Genomic DNA, 24,253 nt, shown 5'->3' with positions numbered 1-24,253 from the left:
GGAACGAGTTTTAATTTTTTATTACCACAATAATAATTTGGCATTGTAACTGAGGTACTATCTTTCGGTGTAGTTGTCATTCTTATTTTCTTACTTATGGAGAGTGCAGATTCTCGCCATTTGTAGACTATCACTAGGTTCACCCATGTTCACCGCTATTTCTTTAAAATGTCACGTATGATCACATCGATTTGTGCATCAGTTTCCACGTTATGTTTGTCTTTTTTAAATTGTATGATGAAGGTTGGGTATTGATACATATTTTCTGTTACGTTTATCCGAACAGCTACATTCTGCCGTACTGTGATTGCCATGGATTCCAAATGCCAAGTGATGGTTTCTTTGCACGCCAGATGCACGTACTCGTGACCGGCTGCCTAACCGTTATGGTTTTGTGGGACGACCGGCCCGGACCCATTTGTCCATACGCTGGAGTGGCCATTAGGAGTAACATCACATGTTTTATGGTCCTGTAGGCCGAAGGTCATGCCAAAGTCTTCGAAATCACTGTGCGACCAAAGCGGTTGCTTTATCGAAAGCAAATACTTTGCGTATACGAAAAGAACAATGTGTGCATCACAATTACCATTTTTGAAGACGACCCAAGAAACAAAGTTACTATTTAATTGAAAATGGGAATAGTCAGATGATCTCTAACAGTTTATTGTGAAATAAAAGTACTTTACAAAATCTAAAATGTTAATGTTTTCTTTTACAAAGCAGTTTATTATTTCAAAATGTAACGTGCTACGTTGTACATCGCTGTGTGTTCATTTTCAGGTTGTGCATCACGGCACATAGTTCTGCTTTTTGCAGGCTGCCATGGAAAGCGAAGAGGGGCCATGTATGGAACAACCACCTTCCCTTTCTATGGTGGCCATCTTGGAAAAGGATTGTAACGAGAAATCCTATTTTTTAGTAGCACACGTTACTGCTTTGCAAATCTTGATTGTTAATGGCAAATTTTATTGCGTCTATGTCCTTTACTGAGAAATATAAAGTAGATGGAGTGTATGCAACTTTTTTTTTTAAATAGGTTTGCACTGTGAAAGTTGGTTCTTAAAGGAACATTTACTTTGTTTACGGATGGCTTTTATTTTTTGGGAAGGACAGCTAATAAGAAAATTTGCGAACAGAAATGAGGAAAGAGGCACCAAACAGTAATATGGGGGGGGTTTGTAGATGGACGGGGCAAAATGTTGTGCGTTTCTTATTTGTAAGGTAGGGGCAGTGTTTCTCATGCTCCTTCATTACAGCAGTGGTGCTGTTTCTTGGGGAGGAGGGATGGCCTTAGCTCATGTCGTTTTCAGATAACTGGAACTTTTGCTAAAAGGATGTAATGTGTACTACATTGCTAATGGCTGACTACGAATAAGTGTTGGAGCTGTGCAAGGGAAATGTTGAAGGTGGACGTTCCTACATCAATATAAAATGTACTTCCACACTGTCCACCAGGCATACATCTTATTGTTGAATGTGTACAGATTCTCGGACACGTCACTGTGCTGTACGCCAGCATATGGTCATGTGGCATTCTCCGCAAGGTGTGCAATTAAGTCAGAAGTTACTTTACATTATGGTTACGTGCCACTACTACAAACTGATGACCTTTAGCAAAAAACATTAAAAGGGACGTTATGGTTAAGTTGACCTACTAAAAACCTGTGAAATTCAGTAAAAAAAACTTTAACGGGACGTTATGGTTCGAAGTAAAACCGAAAAACCGCTGAATTTCGCCAGTTATGGTAAGCCAAGCAACCATAACTCGCGCCACCAGCGTGCACTGCTAAAACTAACACCCAGGACATCAAAGATGACATCGCAAATGTCATTGATGACATGACTGATGTCTGGCGGAGGGAACCTGGATGCGAATCCTGGCCATTGCCAGTTTTCGCTTGTGGTGAATAAGTCTATGGTGGGGAAACCTCACTGTGAGAAGATGTCTTCTACTACGACTTCTCTATGTAGACACCATTCGTGTTCTTCTGGGAGGGGATTTCTGCTTAAAGCGTCTGCTAGCGAATTGAGATCCCCTGGAACATGTTGAGATGACAGGTAAATATTCTGTCTGAGTGCCCATGTCCAAATTGTCTGGGCAAGCATGGACAGATTTAGCGAACGAGGCCCTCCTTGTTTGTTTATGTAAAACATTGCTGTTGTACTGTCCGTTAGGATCTGTACAAACCGGTTCAACAGGTGGGGTTCGAACGCTCGAACCGCTCTGACGACTGCCAGCAGATTGATATGATTCTTGGCCACTGTGTGATACCAGAGACCCTGAGCTGTGTGGTGGAGGAGGTGTGCGCTCCCCACCCTGACAGGGATGCTTCTGTAGTAACTACAGCTTGTACCTCAGGATCGTAAAAGGCTTTCCCCGTGACAGGTTTTCTCTTGTCCACCAGTGAAGACTTTGTACAAGTGTTGGCGAAACGACCACTAGATCGTCCCACTGACCACTTGCCTGAGACCACTGTTTCGCCAACCATTCTTGCGTGGGTCGCATGCGCAGGCACGCGTGGGGGAGCAGGTAAATACATGACGCCATCATGCCTAGCAAACGCATTGCTTTGCGCACCCTTATCTGGCGACCGGGCCGATATAGAGGAATTTGCAGTAGTAGATTCCGAATTCTTTCCTCTGATGGAAAGGCCAACTCCTCTTGAGTGTTTAGTACAGCTCCTAGGAACTGCTTGGAGGTGCTTGGCACCAGGCTTAATTTTTTCTCTCGTTTATCGAGAACCCAATTCAAAGAGGAGGTCGATGGTTCTTTGGATGTTTGATCTCCAAACTACTGAGGTTTCCCCCGTGATGAGCCAGTCGTCCAGGTAAGGGTACACTGGGATTGCCTCCCTGTGTAGGTGTGCCGCCGCCACCGCCAGTACCTTGGTGAATACCCTTGGAGCCGAGGCTATACCGAAGGGCAGCACTTTGAACTGGTAGTGGTGCCTGTCCACCTTGAAGCGCAAGAATCTTCTGTGCGCTGGGAACATGGAAATATGAAAATAGGCATCTTTCATGTCCAATGTTGCCATGTAATCCCCCTTTTTAGGAGGGGGATTACTTCTTGGAGAGTAGTCATGCAAAATTTCTGGGGCTTGACATACTTGGTTGCAGGGCGCAAGTCTAATACTGGGCGCATTGTCAAATCTTTTTTTGGCACACGGAAGTAAGTTGAATAGATACCCTTGTTTACCTGGTTGCCCGGGACGAGTTCTATCGCGTCCTTTACGAGAAGATTGACGATTTCCTCGAGGAGGATCTTCTGGTGGTCCAGTGAATGTATCTTTTGTCGTGCAGGGTGGTTGCGGGGGCGCTCTAGGAGTTTGATGCGGTATACTGCAAACACTGTGGACAGCACCCATCTGTCCAATGTGATCCCTTTCCCATACCTGGGTGAAGTTGGAGATGCGCCCCCCTACTGGGGATGCATGGGAAGGGACCCTGAGCGGAACGTCACTGTTTTGCGGGAGGCGTACCGCCGCCTCTGCCGGGGCTGCCTCTACCACAGCCCCTCTTGTTACCTCTGCTGTAACCTTGGGTAGTCTTCTGGTTGCCACCCCATGATGTACCCTGTCCCTGTGAAGAATTGGAGCCCCTCTGGGAATTTTGTCCACGTGAGCGGCGAAAATTACTATTCCCTCTTTGATTAGTGGTCTTATTAGTTAGTTGACCCAGGGACTTTACAGTATCATATTCGTCTTCGGCAGTTTTCAGTGCGCCCTCTACTGCTTTGCCAAAACAAGTCATTCGGTTCCACCGGCATGTCAATAAGGGTTGCCTGGGTCTCGGGTTTAAACCCTGACTGTCTTAACCAAGCATGCCACTTAACGACAGTGCTCTCTGCAATGAGCCATCCCGCATTATCTGCGGCGTTAAATGTTGTCTTAAGAATGCAACTGGACACAGCTCTTCCCTCCGACGCGATCTAGGCCAACTGACCCTTTATTGGTTCCGGTGCAGAGTCAATGAGAGAAACTACCTGCTCCCACTGGTGGCAATTATAGCTTGCCAGCAGAGTGGTGGTGTTGGCGATCCTTGCCTGGTATACAGAAGTGGAGGCTACTTTCCTTCCTAACTGGTAGATTCTTTTGCTCTCCTTGTCTGGGGGAGCCTCCGATGATAGAGGTGTCCCCGCTCTTTTTCTGGTGTTAGTGATTACCAAGGAGTCGGGCTTCAGATGACCCCTTATGTAAAGATGGTCTGACTGGGCAGCCCTGAACATCTTCTCAATTCTGGGGTTCACAGCTTTAGTGAGATTAGGATTGAGAAGGGAAGGATCAATTCTACGTTGGATTGATTTGAGAATAGGAATGGCTTGAGCAATGGGTTTTTTTATCCCCCACTAGCTGCTCTGCAAAGGTACCTCTCTTCCTGCGCCCCCTGCGTATCTATGTGGAAGTGCTCTGCAGCTTTAGCCAAGACCTGATTTAGAAGGGGCTGGTTATCTATAGGTGAGTCAGAAGCCTGTGGTCCTTGTTAACCGGGGAGTCCATATTGTAGACTTCCGCATCGTCTTCCTCATCCAGGCCCTCGTCATCTCCATAATACTCGACCCCAGTTTGGTCGTCTAGCACCGTAATGTCTGGGTCATCCTCATACTGTTGGTCAGGCTGAATATGGTAAGGGTCTGAAGACAGTCCCTGAGCTGGAGTATCAAGCCGAGATCTCTTATAAGGAGGCTGAGGGTCCTTGGATCCTGAAGGAGTAGCATTGTCAGGGGTATAGCTAAGAAAATGCTAAAAATTAACTAAGGAAGACATTCTTCTCATCACCCTATCTATGTCTTCAGTGCTCCATTCTCTGGAACTGGGGATGACGACCTCCTGTTGAGGTTCCTCTTCTAATCCCCTCTCGTAAGGAGTGGGAGGGGTGAGCTTGGGTGAAGTGACAGGGACAGAGGTCTTAGATTTGTCCTCATCTGACTACCTGTGTTTGTCCTTATGTACCTGGGGTGCAGAAGTAGAAAGTGTAGGCTTTTTCTGCTGTTTCTCCCCTTTCCCGTGAGTGGAAGAGCGTTTCCCTGACGGTTTGGCCTTTTGGGAATCTTTCGACGCCTGGTGTCAAGATTCGGGGCTACTCTCTCTTTCCCTTGAGTGTGCATGTCGAGACTCAGAGGCAGATGCTGAGCGGGCTGCCGGAGCTGACTTTTGGTGTGCGGCTTGTGGATGGAGGTCGGATTAGTCTTCTGATGAACGAACTTCCGTTACTTTAGGGAGCGAGGCACTCTTGGCAACTGTGGACGGCTGCCGTGTGTCGTGCGGCGATCTCGAGCTGGAACGCCCGGAGGACACCGATTCGGTGGACCACTCTCTTCGTGCCTCTTTCTCCCGAGAACTCGACACGCGTGTCGAGTCTCGGCTGGATTTAGTGTGTTTAGGTGTAGAGGTAGTTTGGGTAGCGCTCTTGTCGCCGGGTGTGTTCCCCATAACTGCCCTGCCGGACAATCCTCTGAGGTCGGGGACTAGGCTTGGGTGTCCTACGACACCCCTGTGCCTTCACCGTCCGAAAGGGAGGCATCCCTGCCATCACTGAACAAACCCACTGTTTCCATGGCCTCGAGCTTCCTGGCGTGTTGGGTCCAACGTTTAGTGGAGCGGTCCTTGAGTGTTTTTGCTTTAAAAAAAACTTACACGCTCTGCAGGTAGCTTTGGGGTGGTCTCTCGGCAAGCAGAGATTACAGGTGGCGTGTTTGTCAACCCAAGGGTACTTGCGGTTGTCTTGGGGCAAAATTTAAATGGAGTACTCTCCATATGTCACCTTAAGGCAGCGGGCTAGTGTGTGTAGGAAATAAAGAGTGTAGAGTAGGTTTCCTCCCCCCACTCTCCCTACTTGCAGGGCCGAGGCCAGAGGCCTTCCGAGATCCAAAGTCCATCATGCAGCTCTCAGCGGTTGTTTGTTCTTCAGACCGGCGTCGATGTTCGATGTCTTCGACGTGGGAGTGAAAGAACGGGGAAATTAATATGAATTTTTAGCAATATGGCTTAAAGCCAGGGAACTCTGCGCAATGCTTCCAACCAGCATGGCGGAAAAAAACAATCAGAGGATCCTACACGTGTGAGGGATCATGGGTACAGTGGACGTCACACTAGGGATAGTATTACTGGCACGCCCTGTGTCGACGGCCATTTTCGAAAAACAAACTAATACTCTGCAGCTTCCACTAGATGTCTGCCTATGCACAGCATGTGATCTAAGCAGATTCCACAAGCCACCGAATATATATGAGCAGGAGATTGCAGATTAGTGGGTTTGATAGCTACTGTGCTAGTGACCATACTAAAATTTGAAAATGGTTATAAGTTGTATCCCGGTAGCGAGGATCCCAAAACAAAAAAACCCACTCACTTGGGTTTGTGTCATGAGGAAAAAGAGGGAAAACGTTTTGAATCAACTCACGCGCTGGATTGTAATCCTAAAGTCAATGTCCACAAAATGTTCAATGTCGATATTAGAGTTCACAAAGTAAGTGCTATAAAGTCTTCTTGGCTAAGAGTAGCCAGTTATATTGCATGTCGAGACGAACAGCCGACACGTGTTTCGACCACCCGGGTCGTTTTCAAGGCTGTGAAATATAGTATCCATCAACATCAATACGCAACATATTCAAAACATAATTTGTTGACCAAATAATACAGTGCCAAATGTGTAAATGAAAACAAATCAAAAAACATACCACACAAGAGGTTTCAAATGGAGAATTGCAACATCATGTCAGGAATTCAGAGAAAAGACATTTCAGAATATTATGTAAACATTAACATGTCATATCTTCACAGAATATAAGAGTTATTGATTTACTGTTGTCAAAATAAAGCCTGTGCAAGTCATCAATCAATACAAAAAACATTATTTTGCAAAATGTAGTGTGTAAAGCCACCGACTAATCACCATGCAAGAGTATACGAAAAGCCTTATGAGTTAGATGACCTTTAGAGAGAAGATTGTAAGCACCAAACACTTGCAGTAAGTCGCCCGTGAGGTGTAAACTATGTTATGTGCATAGTCTTTATTAACCTCTATAAGGAAAGTAATATAAACACTACATAAAGAAAAATGGGCTTACCCTGTTTTAGAGTAAATAACTTCCTTGATCTATAAATCAATCAATAAAAACCAACTATGAATTGTCACTGTATTTTAAAGTCTTCAAAAAAAGACAACCATCAATAATGTGGTAACAAAATAAACACAGCATACCTGAAGGACAGGTAAATTGCACAAGCAAATGTTTTCTGTATTTCTTCAACTGGATGAATCAGATAATTCAGTAATGTCTGTGGTGACCACATTCTCTATTCACTGTCTTCAAATTGTTTCATCAAATATGCATCAACTCATCATCAAATGTAGCATAATCGATATGTCAACTCTCACATTAATAGGTGTGCTTGCAAAATACAAGCAGCTGATCGCGTGAAACAAATGGTTACCTGGGAATTGAGCTCCAGTGATCCATAAAACCCATGCGCGTCCCAAAATTCTAAATAATGTTCTAAGAGACTGTTACAGTGCATTCAGGATTCAGAAATAACAAACATATGTATAGCCTTTTGCGTGCAGACACATTAAACCTAACTACAGTAAGCGCCTAAACACAGCTAAAAAGTCAAAACAATGGCCATGATGCATAATTGTGTCTAAGAGTTGCCTGAGAAAGCAGCTCCATCAACTAAATCACAAAATGCTGACTTGGTTTAGTCAAGACCGTTGCAACTAATGCACGTGGAATCCCTGGTATAGATCCCAAAACAACTGAAGAATAGCCTTAATGGCGTGCGCGTAAGTCGACAAGGACTTCTTATGCGGCCTCCTTAAAAAGAATATTCCATCATCTGTGATGCCGGACAAGCTTACTGACGTCACGCGTAGTCAAAGTGTGAAGTCATAGGTAAACAAAGGAACGTCACATCCGGTACGAGCCCAATGCAGGTACCTTGTGTAACAGGTTCGCGTGAAGGTGCTAAACGTTAAGCAGACCAGGCTAATGAATTAAAATGGATTATTGTAGTGAAATGTCAACTGCAACATGGATATTAGATGGTACAGGACATGGATTGAAAATATTAGATAGAATATTTCTGAAACAAAACGACCATTGTTTTCTAATGTGAATAAAATCAGATAGGATCTAATATAGGGATGGCCAGAATATTCCATTAGGAAAACACCGGTTCTTCTGAAACTAAAATAACCATTTCCAATGTCAGTGTGACAAATGCATGCATTTTGTCACTCTCCATGCCAATGAAGCTTATTAAGTATAATCACTTATAGAAATGGGCGCGCAAAAAAGGTATTGTATTGTGCAAATGTTGTGACGATGACCAAATCAGTGACTAATACAGACTAAACTTCTCGATCCAGGTTAACAGTAATAGGTATGGGCATTCCATTGTTGCCCACTTAGGGCCACAGGGACCCCCATGTGAACAACATTTACAAAAACACATAAATTTCATTATCTGTGTTCAGATCGCATTCGGTAGATCGTAGAAGACAAATCAACTCCATTTGACGTAGTTTCAACTACAAGTTCTCACCCCTTTTCCCTATTTTGGCTTTCATGAGCCCAATAAAACGTAAATCTTCTTTATTGGCCAGCTGGTGTTTTTGTTGCCAATGTATGGCCAATGGAGTTTAGGATCTTGGTTCCTTAAACTTGCTAAGTGATCCCGAATTCGTTTCCTCAACTGCCCGATAGTGCTGCCGATGTAAATTTTAACACATACACAAATAATAGCATACACAACAAAACAGGTTTTACAATTGATAACGTCCTTAATCTTAATAAAGAAACTCGAAGGATCAGTGAAAACTTTGCAATTATCATGCGCATATTTGCATTGATTGCAGTTACCACACTTGAAGAAACCACTGCTTTTTTGTAACCAGTTCTTTCAGCTGAAACATTTAAAAAAGATGGGCTTCATTTATGCTTGATGGTTGGTGCTCTAGTGTATGTGAATTTAGGTTGGTCAGACAAAAGGGGTATTAAATCTTCGTCCAGTTTTAAAAAGGTGCCAATGTTTAACAATCAATTTGTATAAGGTCACAGAATCCCTTGAAAATAAGGTAATAGAAATATGTTGTGGCTGAATTTTACCCGCTTCTTTATCAATTAGTAATTCTAGCAGATGCGCTCTTCATCAGGGGGTTATACAAACTTCATATGTCTGTTGTATAACAAATAACAAAATTCAGTAAGTAATGATCTTCAAACATTAGTAACAAATGCATATGTAATTATATGACAATGCATTACTTACCGTAAAAGCATTTCTGATGGTTGTATCTGCTTAGATTCACATGCTGTGCATAGGTCCGACATCCAGTGGTCACTGCGGAGTATTGCATTTTGTTTTTCGTAGTCGAAAAGGGGACGTCGACAAGGCGTGTCTTTAACACTATCCCTATAGTGACGTGTGTTGTACCCACAATCCCTCACGCGTCGAGGTCCCTCTGTTTGTATTTTTCTGCCCTGAGGGAGCCTTCTAGGCGTGAGTGAGTACAGAAAAGAGAGAAATAAAGAAAGATGTCTATGTTCCTTCCATCCAAGCGGGGAGGAAGGGTGGGCTCAAGTGAATCTAAGCAGATACAACCATCAGAAATGCTTTTACGGTAAGTAATGCATTGTCTTCTGATGTTTGTTAATCTGCTTAGAATCACATGCTGTGCATAGACTAGCGAGCAGTACCCGGAGTTGGCGGTGGGTTATGAGAAGGAACAGTAGAGAAAAGATGTCTTAATACTGCCTGTCCCACCTGGGAGTCAGATCTAGAGTGTGCATCTAGACAGTAGTGTTTTGTAAAGGTGTGCACAGAACTCCAGGTAGCCGCTTTGCAGATGGACTCAAGGGGAACATTTGCAATGAATGCTATGGACGCCCCCGTGCCTCGAGTAGAATGTGCTCTTGGCCTAAAGGGCAGTTCTCTCTTAGCAAGAGTATAGCAGAGAGTGATGCATTGAACAATCCATCTAGAAATAGTGGACTTTGAAACTGCATCCCCTTCTCTTCCTGCTGCCACCGAGACGAAGAACTGATTAGTCTTCCTCAGTGGTCTGGTTCTTTCCATGTAGAACATGACCGCCCTGCGGACATCTAGTGTGTGCAGAGTCCTCTCTCCCAAGTTGGAAGGATTTTGAAAGAACGCTGGTAGTTCTATAGACTGGTTTACGTGGAATTTTGAGATGAATTTTGGAGCAAACCTTGGGTGAGTGCGTAGAACCACTTTATCTTTGTGAACTGTAACAAAGGGGTCTAGAACAGAAAGAGCCTGTAGTTCACTTACTCTCCTGATGGAGGTGATAGCTATTAGAAAAGCAGTCTTAAGAGTGAGGTCTTTAAGAGATGCTTTGTGCATGGGTTCAAATGGTGAGCCCATGAGTTTGGTAAGTACCACGTTAAGGTCCCATCCGGGAGCTGGGTCAGCTATCGGGGGGTGTATTCTCTTTATTCCCTCCATGAAGGGCTTTATAACAGGGATCTTCCACCACGACACTGAGTTGGGAAGTGGTGTATGCAGAAAGTGCCGCTAGGTGGACTTTAATGGAATTGAACACTAGACCTGAATCCAATAAGTGGGTCAGGTATAGAATAATATGTGTGGGAGAGCAGTCAATTGGGTTGATGCTCTTTCCTCTGCACCAAATGACAAATCTCTTCCATTTGCTAGAATAGCAGTGGCGAGTGTTAGGTTTTCTGGCCTCCCTGAGGATGTCCATGCATCTCTGCGGGAGCTGTAGATGTCCAAATTCTATGATCTCAGGAGCCAGGCTGCTAAATTCATGTTCTGGGGGCATGGATGCAGAGTCCTGCCCCTGTCTTGTGGCAGCATGTTGTACGGGCAGGGGAGTTTCACTGGGGGAGATAGAGACATCTCCATCAAGTGAGCGAACCATGGCTGCCGGGCCCACATTGGAGCCACCAGTATCATGGTTACTTGTTCCTGGTGCATCTTGTGCACTACCTTGTTGAGAAGGGGAGTCGGTGGAAAAGCGTAAACAAATCTCCCTGACCATTGAATCGACAGACCGTTCCCCTTGGATTGGTTCTGGGGGTACCTGGAGGCGTAACTTTGGCATTGTGAGTTCTCCAGGGTTGCGAACAGGTCTATTTCTGGGAACCCCCATTGCGTGAAGACGTCGAGGACGATGTCTTCGTGCAGTCGCCATTCGTACTCTTCGGGCAGGGGGAAATCTCTGCTGAGTGTCTGCCAGCAGATTGAGTTCCCCTGGTACATGTTGTGATAGAAGGAACATATTCTGTTTGGGAGCCCACTTCCATATGTTTTGGGCCAGTTTGGACAGTCCTGGAGAGTGGGTTCCCCCCTGTTTGTTGATGTAATACATGGCTGTGGTGCTGTCTGTAAGGACCATCACTGTCCTGCCCTGTAGGTGTTCCTTGAAGGCTTTTAGCGCCTTGAACACCGCTAGTAGCTCCAGAAGATTGATGTGTTTGGATGCTACGTTCGGAGTCCACTCCCCGTGAGCAGTTTGATGGGATAGGTGAGCCCCCCATCCTGTGAGGGATGCGTCTGTGGTTAGAGTGGCTTCCGCCGCGGGTGTGGCAAAGGGTTTCCCTTTTTCTATGTTTTCTTTTGTCCACCACCATAGCGAGAGAACTAAGGCCTGCGAGACCACTACTAGGTCGTCCCATAGTCCGCTGGCCTGACACCACTGGCTGTTGAGCCACTCCTGCATTGGGCGCATGCGCAGGCGCGCGTGAGGTACCAAATAAATACACGACGCCATCATGCCTAGCAAGCGCATTGCTTTGCGTACCGTCACCTCTCGACCGGTCACATATTGAGGGATCTGAAACAACATGTTTTGGACCATCTCTTTGGAGGGGAAGACGAGGCCGTCCTTTGTTTGAATTAGAGCCCCTAGGAATTGTTTGATTTGGCTGGGGTCTAGGCTGGATTTCTTTTCGTTGATGGAGAAGCCCAACTGGAACAAAAGGTCTACAGTCTTCTGGGTATTGGAGAAGCATGTTTCGTAAGAATCCCCTGTTATGAGCCAGTCGTCGAGGTAAGGGTAAACTGGGATGGACAACCTGCGCAGGTGGGCCGCTGCCACTGCCAGTACCTTCGTGAATACCCTCGGTGCTGATGCTATCCCGAAGGGTAGCACTCTGAACTGGTAGTGTTTGCCCTCTATCATGAACCGGAGGTATTTTCTGTGCGCTGGCAACATTAAAATATGAAAGTATGCATCTTTCATGTCCAATGTTGTCATGTAATCTCCCTGTGATAGCAGTGGGATTACTTCCTGTAGGGTCACCATATGAAACTTTTGGGGTTTGATGAACTTGTTCGCTGGGCGCAGATCTAATACAGGGCGCATGGTTAGATCCTTTTTGGGTACAAGGAAGTACACTGAATAAATACCTTCCGTTACCTGAGATAGAGGCACGACCTCTATGGCTCCTTTTTCCAGCAGTTGTACTTCTTGTAGAAGTATGGCAAGATGTTCCGGTGACATGCGTCGTCCCCTCGGGGGTTTGTATGTTGGGGAACTGTTGAATTCGATGCAGTATCCGTGGGCTACGGTGGAAAGTACCCAGCGGTCTGACGTTATACCCGCCCATGCTGGAAGAAAGGATGTTATCCGGCCCCCGACCGGTGTTGCATGGGAGGGGACGCGAATCTTCGCGTCACTTGGTGTTGTTAGGGGCTTGGGAACCTCTGGGGGTGGACCCTCGCCCTCTTCCTTTGCCCCGGCGCTGTCCTCTTTGGCTGAACTGGCCACTATTGGTCTGGAAATTGGTGGCAGGGTACTGTTGCTGCTGGTTTTGTTGTTGGCGTTGGCCACGAAAAAAAGCGTTTATTGCCATAGCCGCGCCTGGTAGAGGGCTTAGAGATTTGGTCAAGAGTTTTGATCGGATCGAACTCTTTTAGCCATCTCCAGAGCCTCATCCACTGCTTTCCCGAAGAGGTTTGAGTCTTCAACAGGTTTATTTATTAAAGACGCCTGTGTCTCCAGTTTGAACCCTGAGTTGCGCAGCCATACGTGTCGTTTTAGGACTATTCCCTGAACTAGGGAACGTCCCGCAGTTTCTGCCGCATCCAGAGAGCTCTTTACAATACTCTGGTTGACCTGGGTTCCTTCGCCAATAGTTGAAAGCAGGCGTGTACGTAATGGTTCCGGCGCTTCTTCGGCGTCTTTGCGCAGTTTGGCCCACTGCGCGTCCGCATAGCTAGCGAGCAAAGAATTGTTGTTGGCAGTTCTTGCCGAAAAGGCGGCCGAGGATGTAATTCTTTTTGCAAGGGCATATAACCGCTTGCCCTCCTTGTCAGGTGGCGCCTCACTGGTGGAAAGTGGTACTCCTGCCCTCTTTCTTGTGTTGGTTACTACCAGGGAATCCGGAATGGAATGTCCCCTGATGTACAGTGGGTCTGAGGGTGAAGGAGTGAAAAGTTTTTCAATTCTAGGATTGACCCCTCTGATTAGTGCGGGTGTGGACAGCGAAGGGATGATTCTTCTCTTCACCGAAGCGAGGAGGGGAATTGTCTGACTGACCGGGGGTTTCTCCTTAATTACCCTTTCTACAAAGTCTAATTCAGGGGAGAGCTCCCCAGTGTCCAGTTCGAAGTGTGCTGCTGCTCTGCGCAACAGGGCATTAAATGTGGGTTGATCGTCAATGGGAGACGTATTTCTAACAGGTGAAATGTCAGGAGGATTTAGGTTTAGGACATCAGTGTTGGAATATATTGATGGTGATTGCCAGGGGTGAGAAGGTCTCCTCAAAATAATGTTCTTCCCCAGTGAGGTCATACACACTGTGGAAGTCTGAGGCTGTGTCCTGGTGAGGATTGACTAATCTTGGAATTTTGGCCCTGGGGTCCTCCTGAGGCCCTTCTCTTATTCTCTTTGGAGTGGGAGGGTTTTGGGCATTCATAAACCTCTCCATTCTTTCCATGCAGAGATGGAGCCTTCCCATGGTTTCATGGGGTACCCCTGAGCGGTCTAGTGGGGGAAAATTGGTGTCTTGTAGCTGAAAACGACTCAACCTCTCCCATAACGTCGAGGAAAGTGTCCCGTCGCCCTCCGAAAAGCCTTCAGGTGTGCTAGGAATCCCTTCGACTGAAGGAGATCGTCCCTGTGTTTTCGGCGTGTCTTTCGACCTTTGCGTAGCGCTCGACGTGTCTTTCGGCGTACGCCTGTGGGCGTCGGCTACCACGATCCTCGCCAAGCTCTCAGCGACTCGCTTGTCAGCGGACAGCTGTGGTTTCGACGTTATGGGTGTCGAACGCTCTACGGCGGCATGCGCTTTCTGCTGATGCGCTCCGGCCGATGATTTGGGGGCGGCGCCCTTATTTGCCGAAAGCCCAGTCGCTGGTCGCGGCTGCGGTTGCGAGAGGGGCTTCGAACCCGAACGGTCCGAGGAGGCCGCCGGTGAAACCTGCGTCTCCTTGGGCGCTGATGCCCTCTTTGCCTTCGGCAAAGAAGAGCCATGGGTTGTGTGCTTATGTGTGGTCTTGTGTGCGTCAGTGTCGCCGGGGTGTTCATCCCCATAAGCAGGGCGTGAGCCGAGCCCGTCGGGGCCGGGGACAGACGACGAAGCGCGTGTGCGCTCTCTAGGGGGGTTTACGACTTCCGTAGCGGAGGTCGTGGTATCACGTTCCTCGTCACTGTCGGAGGTAGCGACGGTGGGTGGAGCGTCGGCCTTCGACATAGCGTAGGCCGCCCACCTTTTGACCCTACGGTCTTTTAGAGTCTTCGGCTTAAGAAGCCGACAAGCCGTGCAACCTTCCTCCTTGTGATCGAGGGGCAAGGAGCGGTTACACCGTGAATGCTTGTCCTTCCAAGTAAACTTGCCCTTGCAAAGCGGGCAAAACCTAAAGGGTGTCCTCTCCATAGCCGAGGCAATAAAACGTGATAACCACCCCAAGGGAAAGGAAGGGGAAAAGGAAAGGCATTCTCAGAAAAGAATTAGAGATGTCCCACGACCCCCACTCTCCCTACTGTATATGGCCTGCGAGGCCAGGCCACATGTTCGGCAACGCCGAAAGATCTCCTCCGCTCGTCCCCTCCGTCGAAGATCTTGCTCAGCGGAGACAGCTTCACAACAGCGTCGAGGGGGGGGATCGATATGTTCTATATTAATATAGGAAAACGACCAAAGGTCGAGGAGATGAAATCTGCAATGTCTCTCGAGGAGCTCCGCGTAAAGGCGACCAGTAGCTGGGCGGAAAAAAACAATCTGAGGGACCTCGACGTGTGAGGGATTGTGGGTACAACACACGTCACTATAGGGATAGTGTTACAGACACGCCTTGTCGACGTCCCCTTTTCGACTACGAAAAACAAAATGCAATACTCCGCAGTGACCACTGGATGTCGGACCTATGCACAGCATGTGATTCTAAGCAGATTAACAAACATCAGAAATATATATCCGGCATTAAATCCAATCAAGATAGACTAATCACCTCCATCTCATGTCGGCATCACAAGCAAAGCTGGTGACTGTTCTCAGTTTCCATATAACCGGTGAATTATTTCTATAAAGCAAGTGATTGATGTGCCGTATTGTGTATATTTGAACTTGCAATTTGCACTTCATGCCAAAAAATGTCTACTTTGATGAATGTTCTATGGTGCATGGACAAAAGGCTTTCCAGAACACACCTCAACTCTTTGTTAATTTTGGTCCTGTGAATCTTGGGAAGGCTCCATCAAAAGCCTCCATAGCCAGGAGGATCTCTGGCTGCATCATTCACTGTCACCGTCTGGCCAACAGACCCCTTACAGGCCTGCAGAGAGCCCACTCCACCAGAGCCACCGCTGCTACAATGGTGTTTCACTCTGGAATCCCCCTGCTGGACATTTGTTGGGCTGCTACATGGAAGGCGACACACACCTTCACGAGATTCTGTGTCAACAGGGATTCCAGGGGGGAGTCCAGAGTCGGCCAGGCAGTGCTGCATAACCTGTTTGTTTGAAGTGAGTCTATTCCAGGGGTAAGTGTATTGCTTCAGTTGAGCCTAGCCTTGCCACTCCCGTGGTTGTGTATATGTACTGCTATGTAATCATATTCATGAGCATGTGAATCCATGCCAGACCCCATGCTGGCGAAGGAACAAGTTACTTACCTCCAGCATGGATCACATGCAACCCTCCCTGCTTCCCCACTTGGCTCTTCTGGGTTCATACTGGCACCTCACATGCTTTCACTCTGAAGATGGCCTCCAGGGGAGGGGCTGAGAGAGAAGATAGTCATTGGATGGGTGCAGTATGACCCAGCCTACACTGATTGATTATTGCTAGAAAGGCAGTTTTTAGTTTTTCTTAAAACAAGACTGCTTTCTTTTTTACCGAGGATTCCCAGTCTGACAACGGGGAATATGAGCATGTGAATCCATGCCAGAGAAAATAAATTCTCATCTTGCCCTTCTTGATGTTGGCACGTTGAAGAAATTGTCTCTGGTGAAGGAAGGACATCTTTAAAGGTCCTTCCCTGTGGCCAACCGTGAGCAGCCTGGAGAAAGTTCATCATGTCTGGCTCACACTTGCCACATGTGGTCTGGTTCAAATACTCCAGAGACCCTGAGGGTCTGACTGCAAGTACTTTTAGGGGTAAAACATGCAAAGAAAAAGGCCTGTATTACACAGGAGGAAAGGAAAGAAAACCTAGAAAAATGTGAGGTTGGAAGCCTAAGAGCTGAATGAAGTATCCAAATTCACCGACTTGAAGAAAAGGACTGGCAGGGAGAGCTGCAGAATATGGATAGCGAGGGCATGGAGGAACGCGGTCATTGTTGCACAAACTCCCGGTCCATCCCCAATGGGGACAACATGCCACGAATATGGATTAGAGGGGGAAAGGATGTAGGGGTACCATTCACCACTCTAAGAACAGTGCTATTTACTAAAGCACTAGCAGTATGAATCACTCTCTCTATGAATCCATTTGTAAAGCTCTAGGATGAAACCCTCCAACAGGTTTCTTTGACATCAGGAAATATTGCAAACACTAAACACGTCCATCTTCGATGACTAAGGGACATTTTCCAAAGCTTGTTTTTAGAGTGAAACTTGCAGCCCTTGCTGTAAACAGTTTTAGACAATCTGACGCAACAACGAGAGGACACGAGGGGACAGCTCCTGAAATGTTATTCTAAATCCAAACTATAGAATGAGCAATTGTCCATCATTATTTCAATCCATGAATCTAGTAATTACATGAACTTCCCTCCCACGTGGGTGGTAAACAATGAAACCGGTCAGTTTGTTTTGAAGAGTGAGTTGTTGGCTTTCCTCCTGCAGTCGAAGTGAATGTGTTTTCTCTAGGGTTGGTTTGCTACCCAATGGCTGGGATTTTAGAATCCTGGTGAGGCTGGTGCTGCGGTCAGTGCTGGATCTGCTGGTACCATGGCTACTTATGATAGAAAGGTTTCTTCATCAGTGGTTTATTCTTGGCAAGTATCATGGCCCTTAAAGTTTAACTCTCAGTAGTCTTTTTTTTTTTAATTAAGTGATATGGCTAGATACATTGAAGAACAGATTTTTTTTTTTTAAATCATCGTACGATAATTCTTAAAACGTTAGCAATGTCAAATTGGCTTGCAAGAACCCCCCCCCAAATTATTAATGAATCAAATACAATTAGGAAACATTTTCATTAAAAAACTGGCAATGGCTAAAATGCATGACACTTGGGAGCTGGCCAGGATCCTACTCGAAAGATCAGACAAGGTTCATGCACATCTACAGCTTGTGTGGAAGGGGCAGGTATAGGCTCCTGCTGTGGAGTGCAACATCTTCAATGAGGTAGTAATATTCATGCAATCCCTGGTCGCAACTTCTATCCACTACGTACAGGCGAGCGATCTCAATGCCACAGCACAGTGTCAAAAGCAGTTGACATTAACATTTCATCCTGTGCTCAGCATAGAGCATCACAACACACGATTGTACCTAGATAGTGAACGGGAGCCACAAAGGGGAATAGCCACAAGTAACCCCTTGAGATGCGACCAAACAGAGCTTGGAGATGGGCGGGGGAGTAACCAGCAAATTCAGAAAGTAGAGGTAAGGAATTGCTCTGCTTTTTACCGGTTTTGGGGAATATGTCCTTATCCAATGATCCTGCCGGAGACTCTTCCTGGGGGAAGCGCCTTGCTCGACTATAGAGCCCATATGGGATTTTGCAGTTTTACAAATTCACAAAAGTAGAAAAGGGAAGACTGAATAATGAAAAGGCTCATTTAAAGGAATATTTACCGAAAACGGAAGCAGTTTGAATCAATTAGTAAAATTATCCACTTGAGAAAAGGACGTAATCCGCACATTGGTGTCCGGGTACGTATACTGCTACGTATAAAAATAAATCACTTCATGATGGGAAAGATAGTCAGAACGTTTTCTTTGAAACACTCTGCAGTATGCCAAAAACAGATGAAATTTTCAATGGAATAATTGAAAGGGGCCAAGCAGCACATAATACATTCATATTTCAAAGCACTGGGAGTATGGCCTGCAATAAGACACCAATGTTCATGAAGATCCAATGTTGCACTTGCAGACTGTTTAAATATAAAAAAAGAAAACAGTGAAAGATTTAAAACCGCTTTTCTGCCAGCTACAGCACCAGCTTGAGCTGGAAGAGGAGAGGTTCACTTCAATGTAATGCCACAGCATATGTGCAACAAAGTGAGGGAGGCAAAGAGAAGGAGAGAGGGTGACAGATGGTGAACAGTGGAAAAGACAAAGGAAGGAGACAACTTTATAGTAATTTGAATTTCGGTCATTGGGCTGGGGGGCGGTATTAAAGGCAGTGGCAGGAATGGAGTGACAGGAGTAGTCATCCAATCAAGATACGCGGGAGGCTTCCATTTTAGGGTGAGGAACATCCTGCTTGGATATATTCTCCACAGTAAGGAAACGGCTATCAAAAGTAGTTTGCGGCCTTGCAGTAATCCAAAACCTCTTAGTAAAGGAATATTTTGCCCACAGTTGGCTTTGTCATCTTTCAGCTAAAACTAAGAAGGAAACCAGAATAGCTGCTTCATAGGTAACAGAATATCAAAAAGTAACTTTGCCAGAAAATCATTTTAAGAAATAGGATGCTTCGGGGAAATGCACTGCGCGCACAGTAATTTTTTCACTACTGGAACCCGGTACAGATACACGACGAGGCAAGCAAGTCAATTGCAGAGCTTGCATGAGTAGTGTTCTTTGGGAAAATCTTGCCTGGAAAATGTCACCAGGGAAGCAATGTTCATTATTCAGACGCCTAAAGCCTTGCCCACATTCTAGGACTGGTGCTATTTACTATTCTAAACTACAGTCCAAGAACATTTGGGCAAGTGCAGGATTGGAGTCAGTGAGCATATTTGAGTTAATATCGCCCCGACAACATTTTCATGGAAAGACTAACTGGAAAACAGAGTAGTGTTGGGAGGTATTGCAGAAACAGACCAAAAAGGTAAGGAGGAGTGGGCTTCCCCCCAATAATGAAAATGAAAGAAAGTAAAGAAGTGGGTGGGGCAGGATTCCGGGAAAAACAATGTTCCCCGCAGTCATCAACATGGTGAACAGAAAGGCAGAACAAAGTACGTCCAGCCCTACAGCTAAATGGTTGTATCAGCCACTTTTACTCCCTAAAAATATGCAAATACCCCCAAAAGATAAAAATTGAGAACAAAAATACGGCCAACAAAAAATAGAAAACAGACACACAGAACCTTGTGTCCCTGTTTTCACTCACGCAGCTCTATGGATATGTTTGGATTAGAAGTGCATGTACTACCACAGGAACAAACTATTATAACTGCCTGATAGAAAAAAGTAAACATACATCTTTTAGTGTGCATGAATAACTAGGTGCAAATAAATTATTACAAAAACATCCATTTTCCATCTAAAACATTTTGACACACTTATTAAAGATACTCTCATTAGCAATTGGACTTACATTTTTGACTCCCTCAAAAATAATTTGACTCACAACTTTAAAAAAAACGGGGAGTAAAATACTCCTACTGCCAATGATTACGTCCATCCTTCATCCAAATCTTACCCTTGCATTTTTTCACCAGGTTTAAACAGAGGCGCCATCATACTCCAGAAGAGAAATGGCAGCACTGTGAAGAAACTCTGAAGTCTGAGGGGGGAAAAAAACAAACTACGCCAAGAAAAAACAATTTCATGGAAGCAAAAAAAAAATTCAAGGTTAGAAAGAACTACATTTTCTGGGTTGCACCAACATTTAGGTGAAGCTGCCTGGTAGCCTTAAAGGGTATGTGTGCATGTTTCACTCTACTGAAGATAGAGGCAACACAAAAAGACACAATGATGGTTTTATTTATCTGTTAAATGTTTTTACAATTCAAGAGGATATTTAGGAGGTAATAAATTATGACAAATGCTGAATACAACTGTCTACCTGGAGAATTGTTGCACCAATGTGTTTTGGTGCAGAGGCAAGAGTCCTGGAGTGCCTGGGCAAGATCAGAGTAAAAAAAGTCTCTGGATTGATTTGTTCTGAAAAGGGGGGCATATTCACAGAAGGTAACATATGTTAGGTTGGGGAAGACACACTTGGTTAAATTGCTCCTTGCAACGAAGCCACTTGCTCTGAAAACAGTCTTTACCACTCAACATGTACATCAAACAATACATAATGTTCTTATTGGTGTGCTATCAATATTTGCTGGTCGTGAAGTGTCAAATATTGAAAGAACTAGCCCTTTTGCTTGACAAGACAAGTAGTCAAACTAAGTCAGTTTCCAGCAACCACAGCACACTGAAGTGATCTGGTATCTGATCTCGAATATAGACAATGTGGCTGAGATCCATCAAGGTGCCGGTTTATAGTGTGCTTGATTACTTTCAGCGTGGAGGATGTCATGCCTTGTGCTTCAAGAGGCAGTCGCGCCTGTAGAGCGCTCAGGACAACAAAGACGTTCAGTTGAAGAGACCGCACAGCATCCACATATCAGAATATTGCCTTCATAAAAGAAATTAAAAATAAAAGTATAAAGATGTCCAGGACCGTTCTGCTTATCTGGGTGACTCCTCACTGCTGATTTCTGAAGAGAATAAAATCACACTTCTTTGCATATTAGATTTCTAACCAGGTTAAAGGCAAACTAACGGATAACACGCAACAGTCTCATTGCGTGATAACACGGAACCCTGCAGTCCAGACTGAAGGGAAGTTTAGAAAGGAGTCACGCAGAATCTACAACAGTACATGGCCATTTGTAACAAGATGGGGCGGCCATGTACCTGGGCCCAATACCATCAAATGTACATCATACAATATCCAATAGACCATGTTGTGGTGGCGATTGCCCCAGATTCAGAAACTCTAGCCAATTCTGGAGGAAACCGCGGTTGTATAGTCCAGTGTCCACAATCAGTCCCCACAAATAACGGCGGCCAAATTTCTCCCGCAAGGCCATCCGGGCCTCCCTCTCAGTCACATTGTAGCTGACATTCAGTAGCTGGATTATAAAGATGTAGGCCATACTGGCTGTGACGATCGTACAGTACCATGTACAAGTGTAGGCCAGGGCAGAGCTGGATGGGAAACAAGAGGGGGGAAACAAGCAACACCTTTTTAGTCTGTGATACAACAAAGCACATTACAACCGGACTGCACTGCAATGAAAAGGGACAATTACTAGAATCATTTAAGGGAGCACCAATGCAGAGAACATATGTTGCTACCCTTAATGCAAACAAGTATGAAAGGAATAGCATTTGCAAAAGTAAATACAGACACATTCAGCACCAAATAATAGTGGAGAGCTTTCAACACTAGGACCCTGCCAGGGCAAGCATACGGTTGATTCTGCAATCAACCCTGGTTTTGAAACCCTTGTTACTAGTGAAAGGTTATGGATTCTCTTACCTAGCCATTGCACCAGAACAGAACACCCACATTTTAAAAGGCCATGCATTAATCTTAGAATTGCCGGAACATGAAAATGCTGTACCGTAATTGTTCAGTTGTTTTTTCCTGCTCAGCTCCAAAATCATTTGGTATTCTGACAAACTAAACAGTTGAATTGGAAATGCACAGTTTCAGAAAGAGACAGTTAGAGGCAGAGTTAAAAGAAGACAGCAGTGAGCCACAACATAATTCCAAAAACATTTGCAGCATATTTAGCACTCTACCCCTCCCCCATTGCTCTGCTGTGTGGCAATATCCTGGAATGTTTACAAGGTCCTACCAGCGACTGACATCTGTTATGCAAATGCCAATCATCATAACCATCCATGGGAGTAGAGAAGTGGATTCAAAGAAATCAATGACACGAATGACAAATAGATGCATAGATACCGCTGGTGCATAAATAAAGCCCACCAGCCCAGGAATTTCATCTCCATATCGGTATTTGCTCTTACTCTAATATATGACTGCATGTTCCAGGCACTATCAGTAAGTCTACCTTTCCCCTACCAAGCCTGCGGTGCCTCCCCAAAATAATTACATTTTGCCTGGACAAATTCATCACAGAGAACTGTCTAAAATTAGAACACATTAACTTATGTTGGCATATATCTTTTTACATCATTAATGCCACACATCATCCAGAAGAGCTTTGTGCGTTAGTTGAGGGGCATCTGTTACAATAACCTAGTCCATGGGATTTTGAATGAACGGAAGGTGTGCCTACTGGGGATGCATTGACAATGAAGCAAACAATCATGTACTACCAGGTGTTCTGTCTGCATTTGTGGCAGAGGGCCTGTGTGACATCATTAATCCAAGTTGGCCGCCCTTATGAATACTAATTTCGTTTTTGAGCTGTAACTACTTTTAGGGTGGTTCTATGAAAAATGTGCTAAGTGGGTTTTTTGTTAAACATGATCAAAGGAATAGAACTACTTCATCGCAAACCTTAGGCTGTACGCTCACTAAATTAGAAAGTTAGAAATAATTTGTAACTTTCTTGTTGAAATATACTATTTACTAAAACTATAAGGGCTATTTACATTTGAAGAGGAAAAATTAAGGTTTTACAGGTCATCTTCCGAGTCCCAGAGTTCATCGAAATCATCTACAAAATAGTAATCACAGAGCTCTTAGTCACCATCACACTTAGAGTTGTGTGCTCCTTAGTGACTGAACTCCACATCTGCAATGCACAACACACCATCCTCTGACGCATACACACCGTACCAGCTATATGATCGATTTTGGTGTACATGGAAGCGTACACATAGGAGAATATAGATCATCTGCCTTCTCCCACCAATATTGTAATGGTTCTGGGAGATTTGGCTGTTGATCAGCGCATCGCCACTCCATTGCGTGCTGTCAGATGGGAAAAATAGTGACCACCACAGTGAAAGGACAAAAGCCTCAGTATTAGGTGAGAAAATGTGGAGGGTAGCAGCATGACCACGTGATACATAAAAGGTGTGAACAATTATTTGTGAGTCTGCCTCTTCATGTGTGCTTTCAATCTCTCCAACATTTCCATCTGATGACTTGCCTTTGTTTCTTCAAATGGCTACTAGGTTTCTTTTTATCCTCTGTGCATGCAGAATTGCTTTATTTGCGATGTAAGCTGTTAACTTGTTTTAAGTTTTAGAATGCAATACAAGAAATGATGGAAAAAATTTCAATATTTGTAGACTCTGTGATTTTGGACTCGCATGTGTTTCTTTTCCTGCTCCTGTCCTTTGCATGGAGTTCTTGGTCGAATGTTCTAGGTAGGTATCAAATACTAAATGAGTTTCATCATACTCAAGCAGAAAATGTTCTATTTCCTTGTTGAATTCATTTGCAAGGTCATGGCATGTCTTCACATATGAAGGTTTCTGCAGTGCTTGCAATTGTGGGATGTATTGACCCACTCTGCTATACTATGCTGCCTCACTCTGCTATCTATGGTGCGAGAAACAGTAAAGTGGCGGAAAATCCCTTGTGCGCGCCAAACCTCCAAAACCACATTTTTTCAAAATACAAAAAGATGGCTGCACAACCTGAAACCCATGGTTCATGTGTGGTGCAAAAGAGCCAAACTGCAAAAGTGCCAGTGGGCTCCATGACAAGTAAACAGAGTGCAGAGGGAGAAGTGAAACTCCAAAATGTGCCCGTAAATGAAATTTACTTTGCTGCTTAAACTTCAAAATGCCTGTACATAACAATGTCCAACACTCAAAATCTTGCTTGGTGCTAAAATTCATTTAATGTAATGAAGCACTGTGAATTTACAAGGTCCTGAAATATTAAGAGCAAAACACCTTCTCAGCAAAACTGGGTTGCCTGTGAATGACAACTCCT

The 24,253-nt window shown here is 45.0% G+C and overlaps 1 protein-coding gene across 4 annotated transcripts in view; it reads right to left on the bottom strand.

The window, feature by feature from the left end:
• Positions 1 to 20,291: 20,291 nt before the first annotated feature.
• Positions 20,292 to 24,253, bottom strand: part of ZDHHC23 (zinc finger DHHC-type palmitoyltransferase 23) — a 317,223-nt gene continuing 313,261 nt past the window's right edge. For 3 of the 4 annotated variants that reach the window (XM_069635888.1, XM_069635890.1, XM_069635889.1), the window contains one exon: positions 20,292 to 21,534. In XM_069635888.1, the coding sequence (XP_069491989.1) occupies positions 21,267 to 21,534 (268 nt within the window). In that variant the 3' untranslated portion in view covers positions 20,292 to 21,266. Of the gene's footprint in view, positions 21,535 to 21,953; positions 22,013 to 24,253 lie in introns of all 4 variants that reach the window. The other variant, XM_069635892.1, reaches the window with a different exon arrangement.

This window comes from Ambystoma mexicanum, chromosome 7p (assembly GCF_040938575.1).
Source record: "Ambystoma mexicanum isolate Mex_15411 chromosome 7p, UKY_AmexF1_1, whole genome shotgun sequence".
Taxonomy (NCBI): Eukaryota; Metazoa; Chordata; class Amphibia; order Caudata; family Ambystomatidae; genus Ambystoma; species Ambystoma mexicanum.
This window is presented reverse-complemented; position numbering and strand designations above follow the sequence as displayed.